We start from the raw sequence: 15,355 nt of genomic DNA, 5'->3' as shown, positions 1-15,355 counted from the left end.
TATACTGGACCGGGGTGTCGGTAGCTTCGGTCGGGTGACAGCCGCCTTTCTGTATGGACGCATGCGTTTTATGGGTGAGTGGTGGCGGCGTCTCCGGCGCCATTTATAGGGCTGCCTCGCCGGGTGTTGCGGCAATGTGGCGACTGGTACCTGGAGAGATCTTGGAGGGCGGGTGAGCCGTGAGATAAGTGGGGTTTCCTTTTGGTCCCGTGTCTTGTGTGGGGTCGGCCTCCTGATGCTAGGAACTCGGGTACCTGTTTTGCGAGTGTCCATTTTGTGAGTGGGGGTTTTCCCCTTCTTCTCCTTGCTCACATGTGTCGGTCTCCAAAGCGTTCCGCCAGGCGAGGTATCCTCTTGCGGAGACCACAGGAGAGCCTCCAGTTTTTCCCAGACTGCCCGGAACATGCGTTCATATCGGAGCTCAGTCTCCCTCCTGATCGAGTACATGGCAGTGGAGCGCGGGTCGACCGCCATTTTGCAGGCCTCCCTCACGATTGCTGGGCTTTCTGGCCCTGTCGCTTGAGCCTTGTGTGGCCGGTTGGTCTTGCTAGGCTGGACCGGGATATCCCCCGCCGGTCCTAGGGGGGGGGAACGGTGGCTCCGAGACTTGTTGTCCTCTGGTGTCGGCAGCAGGATAGCAGCCGCCTCTCCTGCGCCCATAAAGTCAGTAGGCCTCATCGGGGTGTGCGGTGTAGATCGGGTTGATTGTCGCTTGGGTTGCATCTTATTGTTTGTCCCGACTTCCCCCAGCACCCGGTGGCCCTTATCTGGCTTTTAGTCGCCGTTTCAGTAGGGTTTTGATGATTATTCAATCGCTGTGTGCAGGAGCTGCTAAGGGTTGCTGCCGCTCAGCTCAGCGGTTCGGCCCCGCCCCTCTGGTGGCTTTTAGATAGGCACTAGAGGCATTTCCTTGTGAAGAATGGAAAAAAAAAAAAAAAAGTCTCCCCTTAGAGAAGCATTGGAATGAGTCTCTATAGCAAAGCATTTGGTAAGGTTCATCCGTGCAGTTGATCTCATGTGAAGCATTGGCCACTGAAAGTGGGATGCCTTTGGATTGAAGGACCTTTATAGGCACCCAATCCACTTCAGCTCAGTGAAGTGGTCTGGGGGCCGTGACCCTGTTTTTTAAAGCCTGCAACTGAAAACACTATCATGCTGCAGGAACAGCAATGGTCAGGGCTAGCAGTAGGGGAGCAAACACAAAAAAATATATACACACACACAAAGTTATAGGTAACTGCCATATGTTATAATTTGCATAAAGGGTCCACAATCATTCAAAAGAAAAAAAAAAGTCAGTTACTTGTTTTCAACAAATATTTACAAATTTTACCTAAAGATGTATCTCTGAACATTTTTTTTTTTTTTTTTTTTTTTTGCACGATTTAATCTACAATAAGATCTAAATTAAATGAGGGCGGAAGGGACAGGTTGTGCTTCACCTTGAGTGTGCTTTTACAAAATGAACATGCTTCACACAATCAAGATTAAACCGCATACCTGTAAACTTAGAAGACTAGTTAATCAAAATTACTAATATCTGATCAATGGCAGTGCTATCGCAGTGCCTTATACCAAAATTATAACTGGCCCAACTTGAATACGAATGTAATTGTTAACACATTAGCCAATTCTACCTCCTTTAGACATTCTTGGTATCCATTCATTAGAATCCGCCCATATTCGGAGTAAACTCCTCGTGAAAGTTCTTCATCCAGTCCGTTCTTCGCCCTGTAAAATAACATTTTAGATAATTCAATTCTGAATGTGTGCCACTCCAATGAAATACTCCTAACCCCATGCTCACAATATTTATGCATTTAATTTTCGATTACGATATAAGATTGTCACCCGTGGTCTCTTTGGTTTTCTATCAAAGACTTCTCCATTTCAGTAAACTAATTGTATATTTCAAATGAAAGAGTACATGTATTATAACTTCTAGGAGTATCTAATGCATTCATATAAGTTTTTTTCCAGTGAATCTCCTGACATAGCCTTACTAGAATAGGTTAGTCATATTTGGTTGGAAGCATTGCCTAGACTACCAGGGAGCATGAAGTGTTGATTCAAAAAAATAAATACTAAAGCCAAATATAAGAAAAAACAAACATGCAAATGTGTATCCGGTGTTAAGTCTATTATATGCAAGTAACTTAGTGAAGTCTCTCCAAAAACACATAACGTAAATAGCAGTCAAGTTACATAGTTGGAAAGAGACATAGAGTTACATAGCTGGAAAGAGACGTGACCATCAAGTTCAGCCTCTCCTCACATGTATTTTTGCTGTTAATCCAAAAGGCGGCAAAAACAAAAAAAACCACACCCAGTTTGAAGCACTTTCCAGTTTTGCAACAAACTAGGAAATTATTTCTTCTTAACCCGAGGCAGTCAGATCTCTCCTTGGGTAAAGACACTATTAAACCCCACAAATTAAATTATCAAATATTATGTTTAAGTGAAGTCACACTGTAAAACTTATAATACTTGAGATAAATTCTGTATAAGTGATTTTACTTGGCACGTATTGGAAACAATTCAAATTTAATAGCACTACAATAAGCCTTACAGGACACCAAGCACGTCAAACTCAAAGGCTAACACAGGCCAAATAAACAAGGTTTAAGTTTATGTGGGCTGCAAAAAAAAAACAAACTTCAGTTTTGATAGAAACAGGTTTATTTTGAAAAGTGCAGAACTGACACTGGATGTCCTCACGCTTGTAGGGCTTCAACATGAACAAAAGAGCACATTTATTTTAAGGAGACGTGCATTTGCATGTAACCAACGTTTCAATCCAACTACCTTGACATATAGCAAAGTTTGGTAATGGGACTGAAATGGTGAATGTATGCTGTGGCACAGCTGTAAAAAATAAAATAAAAAATATCTTGTTGATTTTGAAGTCCTATGAGGGTGTTCTTCACCTTGGCTGAGATCATCAAACTTGATGATCTCAGCCAATCCAATGCTTTCCCATAGGAAAGCATTAGAAGGCTATTGTGCATGTGTGGCAAAAAGCTGCACGGCCAATCAGCATCTCAGGGAATCTTTATGGGGTTATATGAATCTCCCTTTTGAATGCAATACATAAACTGATCAGCCAGAACAATAAAATAGCTTGTCTAATATTGTGTGTCCCCCTCATGCTGCCAAAATAGCTCTGATGCGTTGAGGAATGGACACAGCAAGACCTCTGAACGTGTCCTGTGGTATTTAGCACCAATACATTAACAGCAGATCCTTCAAGTAGTAAGGTGGGCTCTCCATATATTGGATTTATTCTTCCAACACATCTCATAGATGCTCAGTTGGATTCAGATCTAGAGAACATGGAGGCCAAAGCAACACATTGTACTCTTTGTCAGGTTCTTCAAACCATTCCTAAACAATTTTTGCAGTGAGGCAGGATGCATTATCCTTTTAAGAGACCACTGCAATCCAGGAACAGCTTTTCCATTAAGGGGTGTACAGTATCTAGGTAGGTGGTACGTGTCAAAGTAACATCCACATGAATGCCAGGACACAAGGTTTCCCAGCAGAATATTGCCAAGAGCATAACACTGCCTCCACCGGCCTGCCTTCCCATAGCATTGCATCCTGCTGACATATCTTCCCCGGGTAAATGACACACGCATCAGGTCATTTTCCCGATCTAAAAGAAAATGTGATTCATCAAACCTGGCACCCTTCTTCCGTTGTCCATGGTCCAGATCTGGTGCTAATGTTCCCAATGAAGGACAGGGGTCATCGTGGACATGGACCGGTCTGTGTAGCTATGCAGCCCCATATGCAGCAAACTGTGATGCACTGTGTCTTCAGACACCTTTCTATCATGGCCAGTGTTAAGTTTTAGATCAATTTGACCTACAGTAGCTTTTCAGGCCAGACGAGCTAACCTTCGCTCCCCCTGTGCATCAATGAGCCTTAAACCCACATGACTGTGATGCTGCTTCACCTTCATTACACCAATTTTAGTAATTACTAACCAACACTTATCACTATTATTCACTTCACCTGTCAGTGGTTTAAATGTCGTGGCTGATCAGTGTAGGTTCAGACTGCTACATTTACAAATTTGGCCCAAAAAAAAAAAAAAGGCGAAGAGATAGCTCAATGATTAAGGTAAACGGCTATAACATCTCAGGTTCAAATCAGCAATTCATATTTTTGATGTATCAAATTGTGTACTATTCTATACCACAGAACATAGTAAGAACATAGCAACTATAATACACATAATAATATGAACGTATTTAACCATTAATAGCACTAGGAATCTAACCTTGGCTTGAACCACAACAGCAATATTAAAGGGGCACAATAGTCACCAAAAAATCTTTAGCTTAATGAAGCAGCTCTGGTGTATAGATCATGCCCATGCAGTCTCACGGCTCAATTCTCTGCCATTTAGGATTTACATTGGTTTGTTTATGCAGCCCTAGGCACAAAATTTCATATTGGAATTTTCACCATCTATTGGATCAACAGTAGAAAGACGCATGAAACTGATTGACAGATTTTTTTCTAAGATTTTTTAATCTAGTCTGTAGGAAAACAGTCACTACAGACAGTGTAAACATGACCGCTCCCAGTGTCATTCTATGTTCAACAGAATATGCCATGTTTTTCCTCAACATTTCACTTTGACTCCTATTTAAAAAGTTTAAAACAATTTGAATTAAAAAAAAAAAAACCTCTGCAATAAATACTTTCATGATTATATAGATAGGAAGATAGACAGGTTAGATTACTTCCAAAACTCACAAGATAACATGGACATTAGCCTGAATGCTCTTCATGATCATCAAGCAATTTGATATCGATAGAGGGAAAGCGTTATTCTGTTGAGATATAAAACAGCTCATCATATACAAATTAAGATTAATATAAACACACTTTTTCAAAAACAAATACATCAATAAAGGAATACCTAATTACTCTTAAATTAACCCACCACATACCAAAACCACTATAGCTAATTGTAGTAGTTATGGTGCATGGAGGCCATGGGTTCTGTCCTTCCAGTTTTTGTCAATTAATTTTGTGATCTTGTCAATAAAAATGCTTTCACTAGCACCCTAAGTCATCACTTAAGCATTACATACTCTAAAATGAGAAAGTTTCAACTTGCCAATATTTGTAGGTCTTAAATGGACACTATACCACCAGAATAACTAAAGCTTAAAAGGGCAATTCAGGCACCAAAACAACTTTATCTAAGTGAAGTTGTTATGGTGCCAGAAGGCCCCTGGAGAGAGTCTTACCATTCTCGAATGGTGCCTGGAGTGTTCCTTTCCTGTATTTGGTCTGGTGAGTATATAGTCAGTTCAAGTAGGCTTTCTGCCGTAAACACTGTCTTTTCAGAAAACAGGCAGTGTTTACATTACGGCTTAAGAACACTGCTTCCTATTTCAGGGCTGCAAAGTATGCAGCACTGATGTTCGTGTCCATGATGACGCTGAACACTACCTATAGAGATGCATTAATTGAATGCAACTCTATATGAGAAGCGGATTCAAGCACCGCAGTGTTCTATGGGAAAGCATAGATTGTCTGAGATTGTTAAATTTGATGAGCTCAGCTAAATAAGCGGAGGAGGCCGCTGCCAGCCCTGACAATACAGGCATGGCACTGCAAATAAGGTCAATAAATTACCCTTTTAAAGGCAGGCCAGCGGAGCTGGAACATAAACAGTACTTTTGCAACTATAGTGTCAGGAATACAAGTTTGTATTCCTGACACAATAGTGTTCTTTGCTTACACCATGCAATGTGAGGCAGTTTGTTCTGTGCGCTAAGAGTCCACTTTATCATGGCATGATTATTAGGCATGAAAAAGCAGAACTTTGCTATACAATGTAAGCATATATTTCAATGCATTTTGTATTTTTCCCATATGTGGATATTGATGTCTAGGTGTTGTCTGCATTACTTCTTTTTAAGGTTTGTTGAATAAAGAATTGTTTAAATGTATTCATACGCCCCCGCTAGAAGGGACTAAACGAGCAATCACCCGGAGGGTGATCCAAAGCTAATTCCTCCTCCCCCTTCCAACACCCTTACCAACCATCCACCCGCTATATTGGCCTCATCTTACAAAACACCTATAGACTACCACATTAGCTACGACTCCCACTATACACCTGACGACATACAATACATCAACTAACGCCTACTTTAACCGCCCGACACTAGAACGGGCACAAGACGACCGCTAACTAGACGAACACACCACCAAGTAAAAGGCTGATAACGCTTCTTTTCCATACTAGAAAAATCGCAGTTTAAAACGCATGTTTGATTTTTTTGATGTAACCAGTTACACGGGACCGGTGTGTCCTATTTTCAAAAATATGACATTATATGTTACGTATTACCATCTACTATGCTCAATAAAAGCTTTGTTGAAAAGTAAATGTATTCATACGCTTTCCTATGGGGATTTAACAGACACTGGATGTCCTCATGCAGAGCGTGAGGACTTCCAGTGTCAGTTAGGGAACCAAACCAGCGGCAACCAGCCACTAGAGGCAGTCTTAGTCCTGTAAAGTAAAGACACTGCACCTACACAACTTCAATAAGATGAAGTGGTATGGGTGGCTGTAGTGTCCCCTTAATTAGAGAGACACGTTCATGCAGCGGCCGAGCCCCTTCCCAACCCAGGATGAAGGTTTGCTTTGTTCTTTAGTAACAATTCCATTTCATGTCAAGTCTGCTTTAAACACTCAACATGTTCTTTACATGAGATCTTCAGAGTTATTTACTAAAGTTAGAATTCAAAGTGATTTTCATATTTAAGGCCAAAGTAGCTGAACAGAGAGCATTGCTGGCTTCAAGACATTTTTCAATTTGCCTATTTCAACGTTTTAAATTCACTTTGAATTCTCTGTTAGTAAATAACCCTGCTTGTGTTAGCCAGTCATTACATATGTGCTAAAGGTGTTCAATAAACTTCCCTTTTTACCCCACTTTGTCCGTGGGGAATAATCCCTAGTTATGATCTCCTAGGCCAATTCAATGCTTCTCATGGAGAAGCATGAAGATCATACAGCACATGGGTGTCAATCTCTGGACTCTGCCAACAGAATGCATCTCACACAGAAAACACAGATGCCATTTCTTCTATGCGAGAATCCATCACATTTGCTTTGAGTGAGCACTGAAAGAAAGGGAGAATGAAAACCCTCCTGGGTTTTGAAATTGACAAACTGGAATGTGTAATGTATTACAAATGTAAATGTATATTATGTTACAATTACACATTAAGTGTATACATTGTGTAGACTGTGCTTAGTGTTATATACCGCATTAACTCTGATGTCGCGATTGAAGATCACTCCTGCAACAGACAAGAGAAGACACATATGGTCAAGTAAATGTTTATTTAAATCCAATTAACAAAAAAATATCCATCTAATTACTATACATGTTTTCTAAAGATTAGATCTAGACAGCTCAATTGCTTTGAAATCTGCTGTGGTGGTGTTGATCTCAACATATAACTAAGTTTTTAAAATGGGAACAAAGTCCCAATACTACTACATCCTAATGTACTGATGATATTCAATGCCACTGATTCTTCTCATACAGAAGAAACTGATCCATTGGTGGAGCATGAAATGCCATACATGCACGGTATATCCCCAACACGTCCTTATGAGAGGCATTGGACTGGACAAAAATCACAAAAACTGACCGTATGCACCATAACCACTACATATTGTGTGTACTGGTTATGGAGGCAAGAGGCTATGATTGATGTCCTATATAAAACTGACTATTTTCAGCACTCACAGCCTGTCTGCTCTCCAGCTGCATTAAAATTAGGAATTTACTCTTCCTCATAGCCATCCAAATCTGCCCAGCTTGGATAGTGCTAATTGGCCATGAATACTGCGAGTGGGCTAGCCCAGCACTCTTAGCCTAAGACTCATCTATAAGAAATGGAATTGAGATTATATTCTGCATTACATCCATGAGCAACAGGCCTGGATTACCCTTTTGGCTCATATTCTACTTTCAAAATCTAACATCAATTTCTGTCTTTAGTTTTCGATGAACTTTTCCTTTTTTTTTTGTTAGTTCACTAGATGTACAAAATGGTTTCAGTGGGCAAAAGAGATAATCCTAATCTGTATAAACCAAAATCTTGGCCTTGAAAAACCACAAACAATAAGGTAAAACCTACAATTAAAACAATGTGTGCTTCAATTTAAAATTTAAAAGTTTCACACATCCACATCATTATCATAAGCCATACCTACATAGAAACATAGAATGTGACGGCAGATAAGAACCATTCGGCCCATCTGGTCTGCCCAATATTTCAAAATACTTTTAATTAGTTCCCGGCCTTATCTTAAATCTAGGATAGCCTTATGCCTATCCCACACATGCTTAAACTCCCTCACTATGTTAAAGGACCACTATAGTGCCAGGAAAGCAAACTCGTTTTAATGGCATTATAGTGTTAATAGGTCCCCCCCCCCCACCGTCTCCCTCCTGCCGAGCTCAAGGGGTTAATCACTTACCTTTCTCCAGCGCCGGGCTCCCACGGCTCTGTGGACTCTCCTCCCTCTTCCGCTGAATGCGCATGCTATGGACGGCAGCGTCTTCTCACTGTGAAAATCGGTGAGAAGCGCCTCTAGCGGCTGTCAGTGAGACAGCCACTAGAGGCTGGATTAACCCTAATGTAAAAATAGCAGTTTCTCTGAAACTGCTATGTTTACAGCTGCAGGGTTAACCCTAGATGGACCTGGCACCCAGACCACTTAATTGAGCTGAAGTGGTCTTGGTGCCTATAGTGGTCCTTTAACCTCTACCACTTCAGCTGGAAGGCTATTCCATGCATCCACTACCCTCTCAGTAAAAAAAATATACATGCCCTGTGTGAGGATCAAACTCACGACCTTCAGATTATGAGACTGACGCACTACCTACTGCGCTAACAAGGCAACGGACTTGCTTTTATCAAGTGCTGATGACTTGTGCTATTTTCAAAAGACCTATATTGTTTCTTAGTATGAAGAATACAAGATTGCTCATATCTGACACTTCTGAAGATGATAAATAATGGCTACTAGTGAGTGAGTGATTGCCAATAACTCTTTTCCTGATATGCCGTAGCAGGTGGGGTGAGCATGTAATCCCACACAAATTTGTGCATATATACCTCCTGGCACGGATGTGGTTCCCCTTTGCAAGAGCAATTTGGCACTAGCAGGTGTCAGTGAGAAACTGGCTTCTAATAACCTAGATTAAAATAAATAAATAAATAAATAAAGTTAATAGCCCTTAAAATCAGATTTAAAGGATTTTAATCATGCCTGTATATGCATACATACATACATACATTTGCTCTTACCTGTGCAGAGCACCCTCGTAGGTATAAACCTTTGGTTTTGATGTATCGTCTATATTAATAAAATTCTTGATGGTTTTTTTTAATTTACTCTGAATTAAGTCCTGTGGAAGAGGAAAGAAAAAATGTGAGAACCTGGAAGTACTAAGTAATAAAAAGTTAAGGTGGGGGAAATTTGTGATTGAGATCCCCTTCCACCTGACATCAGTGGATAGTCAATACAATGTTAAACAAAGATCTGCACACCAGTCAAGCCATAAGACTTGCTTTTCCCACAGAAATCACAAATCTGCAGTGATGTTACTACCGCAAAGGATTCTGGGTGGGCATATGCAAATTAGTTCAACAAGGAATCACATTTTTGCCTCATTCCATTTTAAACATGGATTTCTTGGAGCACGCCAGTAACCAACCTCATGCTGATGATTTGCATTAACAATGAAACAGCTGTCCATGAGTGGTTCACTGGCTTTGCATCTTTTCCTAAGTTATGTTTCAAAGCTGTTGTATACAGCAAACACAGACTCCAAGGAATCCATGTCTCAATTAAGATCCCACAGGCATAGCCCACAGCATTGGCGTCCCATGAAGTGGTACTGGTGAGCTGGGTAAAAGGCAACATGCCAGTGACCCAATTTGCAGAAAATGGCGGGTCCACAAAGAGACCTGGCCGGTCAGCCTGCTGTGAATGTACGCGAGGCTTCCTGCCAATCAATGCAGGAAGCACTGTTTCAGGGTCCTAGTGCCTTGAGCATAGTTCGGGAAAGCCAGACAGAACCCTGAAATCGGGACAGTCCTGCTGAAGTCATGAATGTCAGGAGTCATACACAGGGCCTTAGGCAGGATATCAGTTTGGGCAGATGCTTAGCCAAATATCTTCGTTATCCAAGGGCCACTGTGTAACCTCTGGGCCCTAGGCAACCGCACTGTGTCACCTTATGGTAAATCTGGCTATATTGGCTCAATTCACTTGTAGAATTAGTTATTACATAAATTTTAGTAGGAATTTGTAATAGAAATTGCACTAGAAAATGTAACTTGCAAACTGACTACTAAGATAAAAAGTAAATTAAAGATCTCATGTAATAAAACCCTATTGTTTATTATTTTGTAATGAATGCATGTAAGTGATTACCTCTTTGATCTGCTACCAGTACCTTCTTACCTTTCAAAACAACAACAATCTGAACAATCTGAGCACCACAACAGCACACTTTAGTGTTAATGGTGCCAGGAAAGCCCATCTCCACTACATCGGTCAGAGAGCCAGTAGTTCTATGCCTGAGCTAAGCCTGGCTAGAGAGCAGAACCCCAATCAAAAAGCCAATACCATACAAAAGCAGGAGTAGAGACAGGCAATGGAAGTACAGACTATAGACTGCTTCTAATACCATTACCAATACCATTAACAGCAGATTGCAGGTGGCCTTTGAACACATGACAGGTACAATAAATAAATAAATAAAGGTGTCTGGTGCCCTCTCTTGACCCACGCTCATCTTTGACCTGTAATCCTCCAACTATTGAACTTTAAAGATAAAAAAAAAACTCATCTCTCATCAGAAAACCAGATACATTTACATACCAAGACAAAAAACATGTTGATCTTTCAGGATCAATCAAATCTGGTAACATCAACATGCATTTAGTCAATGCCATTTTGCAAAGTTCTCAATGAAAACAAGATCTGCTTTAAACAGTGCTTTCCAGCCTGTTTGTAGTTAATTCACATTAATTGTCTCTATGTGTTAGAGAATCCACAAGGCTAAGTCAACCCTATCTAATCTTCTGCTAACATAAGCTTTTAGTAGATAATACTAAACCGCCTCTTGATGATGCTTGCCAAATTATTTTTTTCCCCTCCCTGGGAACCATGAACATTTATTTATTATTATTACTTTATTGTCAAGGACTTCCTTCTTTTCCATGAAACGTGTACATTATATTCTCTCCAAGACGGGTCGAACAACGTAAACACACACACAAAAAAAAAAAAAAACACAAAAAAGCTTATAATTTGGAATGTAGATGGCCATATTATTTCAGTTAAACAGAAAACTAGTGCTAAAAAAGTAATTAATTACTTTATCTCTACTTATTAGGGACACTGTACTAGAGATTATTTCTGCAAAGTTTGTCTAAATTACATTTACAGACTGGAGTATCTGAGCTGTGTCGGCAGAAATAAAGGTTCCTAACAAGAGCAAAGCCAATCTATAGGAAACCACAGAAATAGCAGCATAAATTTACTACCTGAAGAGGTTTTCATGGGTAAAAAACAAAAAAACAAACAAAAAAAAAATAGGAATTCGGGCAGAACTCCGACGCGGAGATTTGTCAAAATAATATGTTCCTTCTGGCCCTATGACATAACTCCCACCGTCCAACATTGGTGCTATGAAATCGGTATGTTTACAGGGCTGAGGGGAGCACAGCCAGTAACGCAACTAGCTTGACTGTCAAGGACCACAATGGGTGGGCTTGCCCTGAAAAAGGGCAGGTTTATCCACTGAAGGGGCTTTGACTGACTGACCCCCAACCCAAAAGGACTTTGCAGAGAGGGCCCACTTCACAGTTTGAGAGTCTAATGACATGCTGTGCCGTCTGAGAATAGTTCCCTGATGTCACTAGATATGGGAGGTACAGGCCACTGAAATTGGGATTGTTCGTGAATACTGTTGGGAGGCCTGTTGTGGATCTAAGGACCAGAGGACTGGGCATGCCCAATTAACACTCATACCCCAGTCATGATGCCATTAAATCATACCAGCAAGACAGGGAGAAGAAAAAGTAGAGTCATTCTCTGGGCACCTTAACAGTATATTATTATATACACATGGTATACAGAAGTAAATAAGAGATCGGTAGCAACTAGCTGCAGCAATTGTTAGAATTACTTTGATAAACTGTGAAAGTTTGAAAACAATGCTGTCTAACCAGAGGAAGAAATTCTAATTTTAAAGAGAGGCCTTACCGGGTGTATTGGAAAGAATCCATATGAATCCAGCAGGAAAAGGTGACTGACAGACTCCGGAAAACTTGAAGCAAACTAGGAAAGTAATCAACAAAAAAGCAATAATATTTATTTATAAAAAAAATAGATGGTTTTAATATACGGTTTGTGTGTGTGGGGGGGCAGTTTGTATTATGTGGGGTCCAATGGGGACCAGGCTGGCCAGGTGCAGCAGTTGCAATAGCTGTCACAGGCTGCTCTACTCCAGTGCAGATTCATTCAAGAAGCTCAAACATTGTTTTCCCATAATGCACCTTTTATAGTCATGTCACACTGGTCAATATAAGTAGTTAGCAAAGAAAATTGCCATTTTCTCAGGCACCTGAATCATATGTAACCAACTAAAATATTACTTACCAGACCACCAACAACACCACCTGAAAGCAGAGGAATAAAGAAAGGTATTAAATAAAACCAAACACATTTTTAATGAAAGACAGAGATACTAGTAAGTAAATTAGGATAAAAACTTGTTTTCCTGGCACTATACTGCTCTGAGGGTGCCCCCACCCTCAGGGTCCCCCTCCCGCCGGGCACTAGGGGGTGGAAGGGGTTAAATTTACCTCTTTCTCCAGCGCCGGGCAGGGGACTCTCCTCCTTCATGAGCCGCGCATTCAGCCAGTCTCATAGGAAAACATTCCCAATGAGAAGCACGAAAGTGCCTCTAGCGGCTGTCAATGAGACAGCCACTAGAGGCTGGATTAACCCATAGGTAAACATAGCAGTTTCTATGAAACTGCTATGTTTATAGAAAAAAGGGTTAAACCTAGCTGGGCCTGGCACCCAGACCACTTTTTTAAGCTGAAGTGGTCTGGGTGCCTTTAGTGGTCCTTTAACCATGATGGAAACTGATACTACGACAACAGCATGTATCAACATACAAATGTCTTTCATGTACTCTGTATTTCTGCTCTACTGCTAAAAGATAAAAATAAAAAATAAAGAGTGTCAAAAAAAGAAGTTTCTGTATATACACGAAGTAGCCACCCTGTAGCATTACGTACCCGATCCATGTGCTGGCCAGGGTCCTCCGCTCGTTCACTTCTCCTGAGTAGGCTGCGTGCCCCGACCGCAATGATCGGTTCCACGGCCTGCGTCGTATAGGGGCAATGGGAATCCCAAGAAAGTTTTGTCTCCCATTGGTCCATGTCCACATCCAACACCCCCATGCACGCACATTTTGGGGGCACAGGGATAACGTGGACCAATTAAATGTGTCCTAAAAAGGTATTTAAACCTCCCTAGCCCTGTACACTGTGCCCTATTGTGGTTTCTGTCAAAGTACCCTTTAGTGCGTTTCTTGTTCTCTTGTATATTTATTATGGTATTGACCTTGGTATTGTTACTCGCTCTGCATTTATCGTTAACCCTTTTCCTGTGTTTGCCTGTCTGACATAACCGTGTAGCTTACTCTGGCTTGTTCTCACGGTCTCTGTTACCCTGAGTACGGACTATGCTTTTTCTCTGCCCAACGTTAAGTCCGGCCATTCTAAGGCCCAGTTATACATGGTTTCCAAACGTTCTCAATAGTGTGCATAGTGAACAGACCCCACAGCCACAGTGGTATATGTGATAGGTAGCCCAACATTTGCCATGAATTTACTCGGCAAGGTGTCACAAGCCTGAACAGTTGTATCGAGTAGACAAGACAGACAGGGCAAGGAAGCTCCTCACCCTAAAAACTATGGACAATTGGTTTGCAGTTATAGTTACCTTTTAAAAGTGAAAATTAATGTGAGACTTAACACAAAATTCTATGTGAAATATGAGGTTTCCAACAATGGCTGACTTAACTATGCTTTTACATGTATATTTGTGTCTGAACAGTCAGGGATATTAACGGAAATACGAACATTGTGAACGCTATTTAAAAGGGACACTGTAGGCACCCAGACCACTTCAGCTAATTGAAGTAGTCTGGGTGCTGTGACCCTTTTGCTCTTAGTGCTGTTTACATTGCAGCTCTAAGTCTGTCCTCTGTGGCTGTCTGACAAACGTCGGCGGGGGAGAAGCGTGAGCAGAGCCTGACCCAGCGCCGAGGGATATCAGCACTGGGTTTCTGGTAAGTGGCCGAAGGGGTTTTAACCCCTTCAGCCGCGTGGGAATGGGGCCCCGAGGAAGGGGGTACTCCAGGAGCTTATAGTGCCAGGAAAATGGGTTTGTTTTCCTGACACTATAGGATCCTTTTAACAATGTCCAGATTTAGCTGTTGGGCTTCTGAAATCTGGACTTGAATGCTGCAATCCAACCCTGGATTTAAAAAAAAAAAAGAAAGAAAATCTGAACTAAATGTTAAAATCCCTTGGAGCTGCGAGGCTTAACCATGTAGTGGCTGGACAGTTTTTGCCAACCACCACATTGAAAGCTCTGATTTGAATCCAGACACCAAATGCATCCGGCAGTATGCTGCAAATCTGAATTCAGACAGTATTTTGCTTAAGTAAATATGAGAGCGTCATTCTGGTCAGAATTTGGCCATATTTACCAGATTTTGTCCATCCCAACAAAATCCTGTGTTTTGTGAATAACCAATTGTAAATCATTTAAATAAAAAATAATCAAGGCATGCTTATGCAGTCAATTGCATCGATCTAAACATTGTATTTGCATGTGGCAGTAATAAAATGGATTTCTGCTTTTTTTTTTTTTGTCAATCATTTTTTATTGATGTACAGAATCGCATGGGGTACAGAAAGAAGATTGGGATACAGTACAGATTATACATAGCAGGTGTAGTCTAGTACATTGCATATCAACCCCAGTCTCTCGTAGATCATATAATGCAATAAACATGTGGAGCTAAAACGCAGTAATATGTCTTAATATTGAGTTCGGCCGATCTCTCGGTTGAGGGATTATTTAGCTGTTCGTTATCCTAGGTTCTTTCTTTTTTCTTTTATGTTCTCCTATATTAGTGTCCTTCCTTCCCCTCTCCTCCCACTCTCACCCCTCCCCTCTCCCTCTCACTCCCCTCCCATA

General features: G+C 41.0%; 1 protein-coding gene across 1 annotated transcript in view; it reads right to left on the bottom strand.

Annotated features, from left to right (window-relative positions):
* Positions 1-15,355, bottom strand: part of SERHL2 (serine hydrolase like 2) — a 53,789-nt gene that overhangs the window by 1,471 nt on the left and 36,963 nt on the right. Inside the window, exons 6-12 of the mRNA XM_063426340.1 lie at positions 12,734-12,753; positions 12,338-12,412; positions 9,367-9,467; positions 9,175-9,254; positions 7,307-7,341; positions 4,768-4,844; positions 1,638-1,731 (exon numbers count right to left, since the gene is read on the bottom strand). Coding sequence (XP_063282410.1) covers positions 1,638-1,731; positions 4,768-4,844; positions 7,307-7,341; positions 9,175-9,254; positions 9,367-9,467; positions 12,338-12,412; positions 12,734-12,753 — 482 coding nt within the window. The remainder of the gene's footprint in view (positions 1-1,637; positions 1,732-4,767; positions 4,845-7,306; positions 7,342-9,174; positions 9,255-9,366; positions 9,468-12,337; positions 12,413-12,733; positions 12,754-15,355) is intronic.

The sequence above is a fragment of the Pelobates fuscus genome, chromosome 7 (genome assembly GCF_036172605.1).
Source record: "Pelobates fuscus isolate aPelFus1 chromosome 7, aPelFus1.pri, whole genome shotgun sequence".
Lineage (NCBI taxonomy): Eukaryota > Metazoa > Chordata > Amphibia > Anura > Pelobatidae > Pelobates > Pelobates fuscus.
This window is presented reverse-complemented; position numbering and strand designations above follow the sequence as displayed.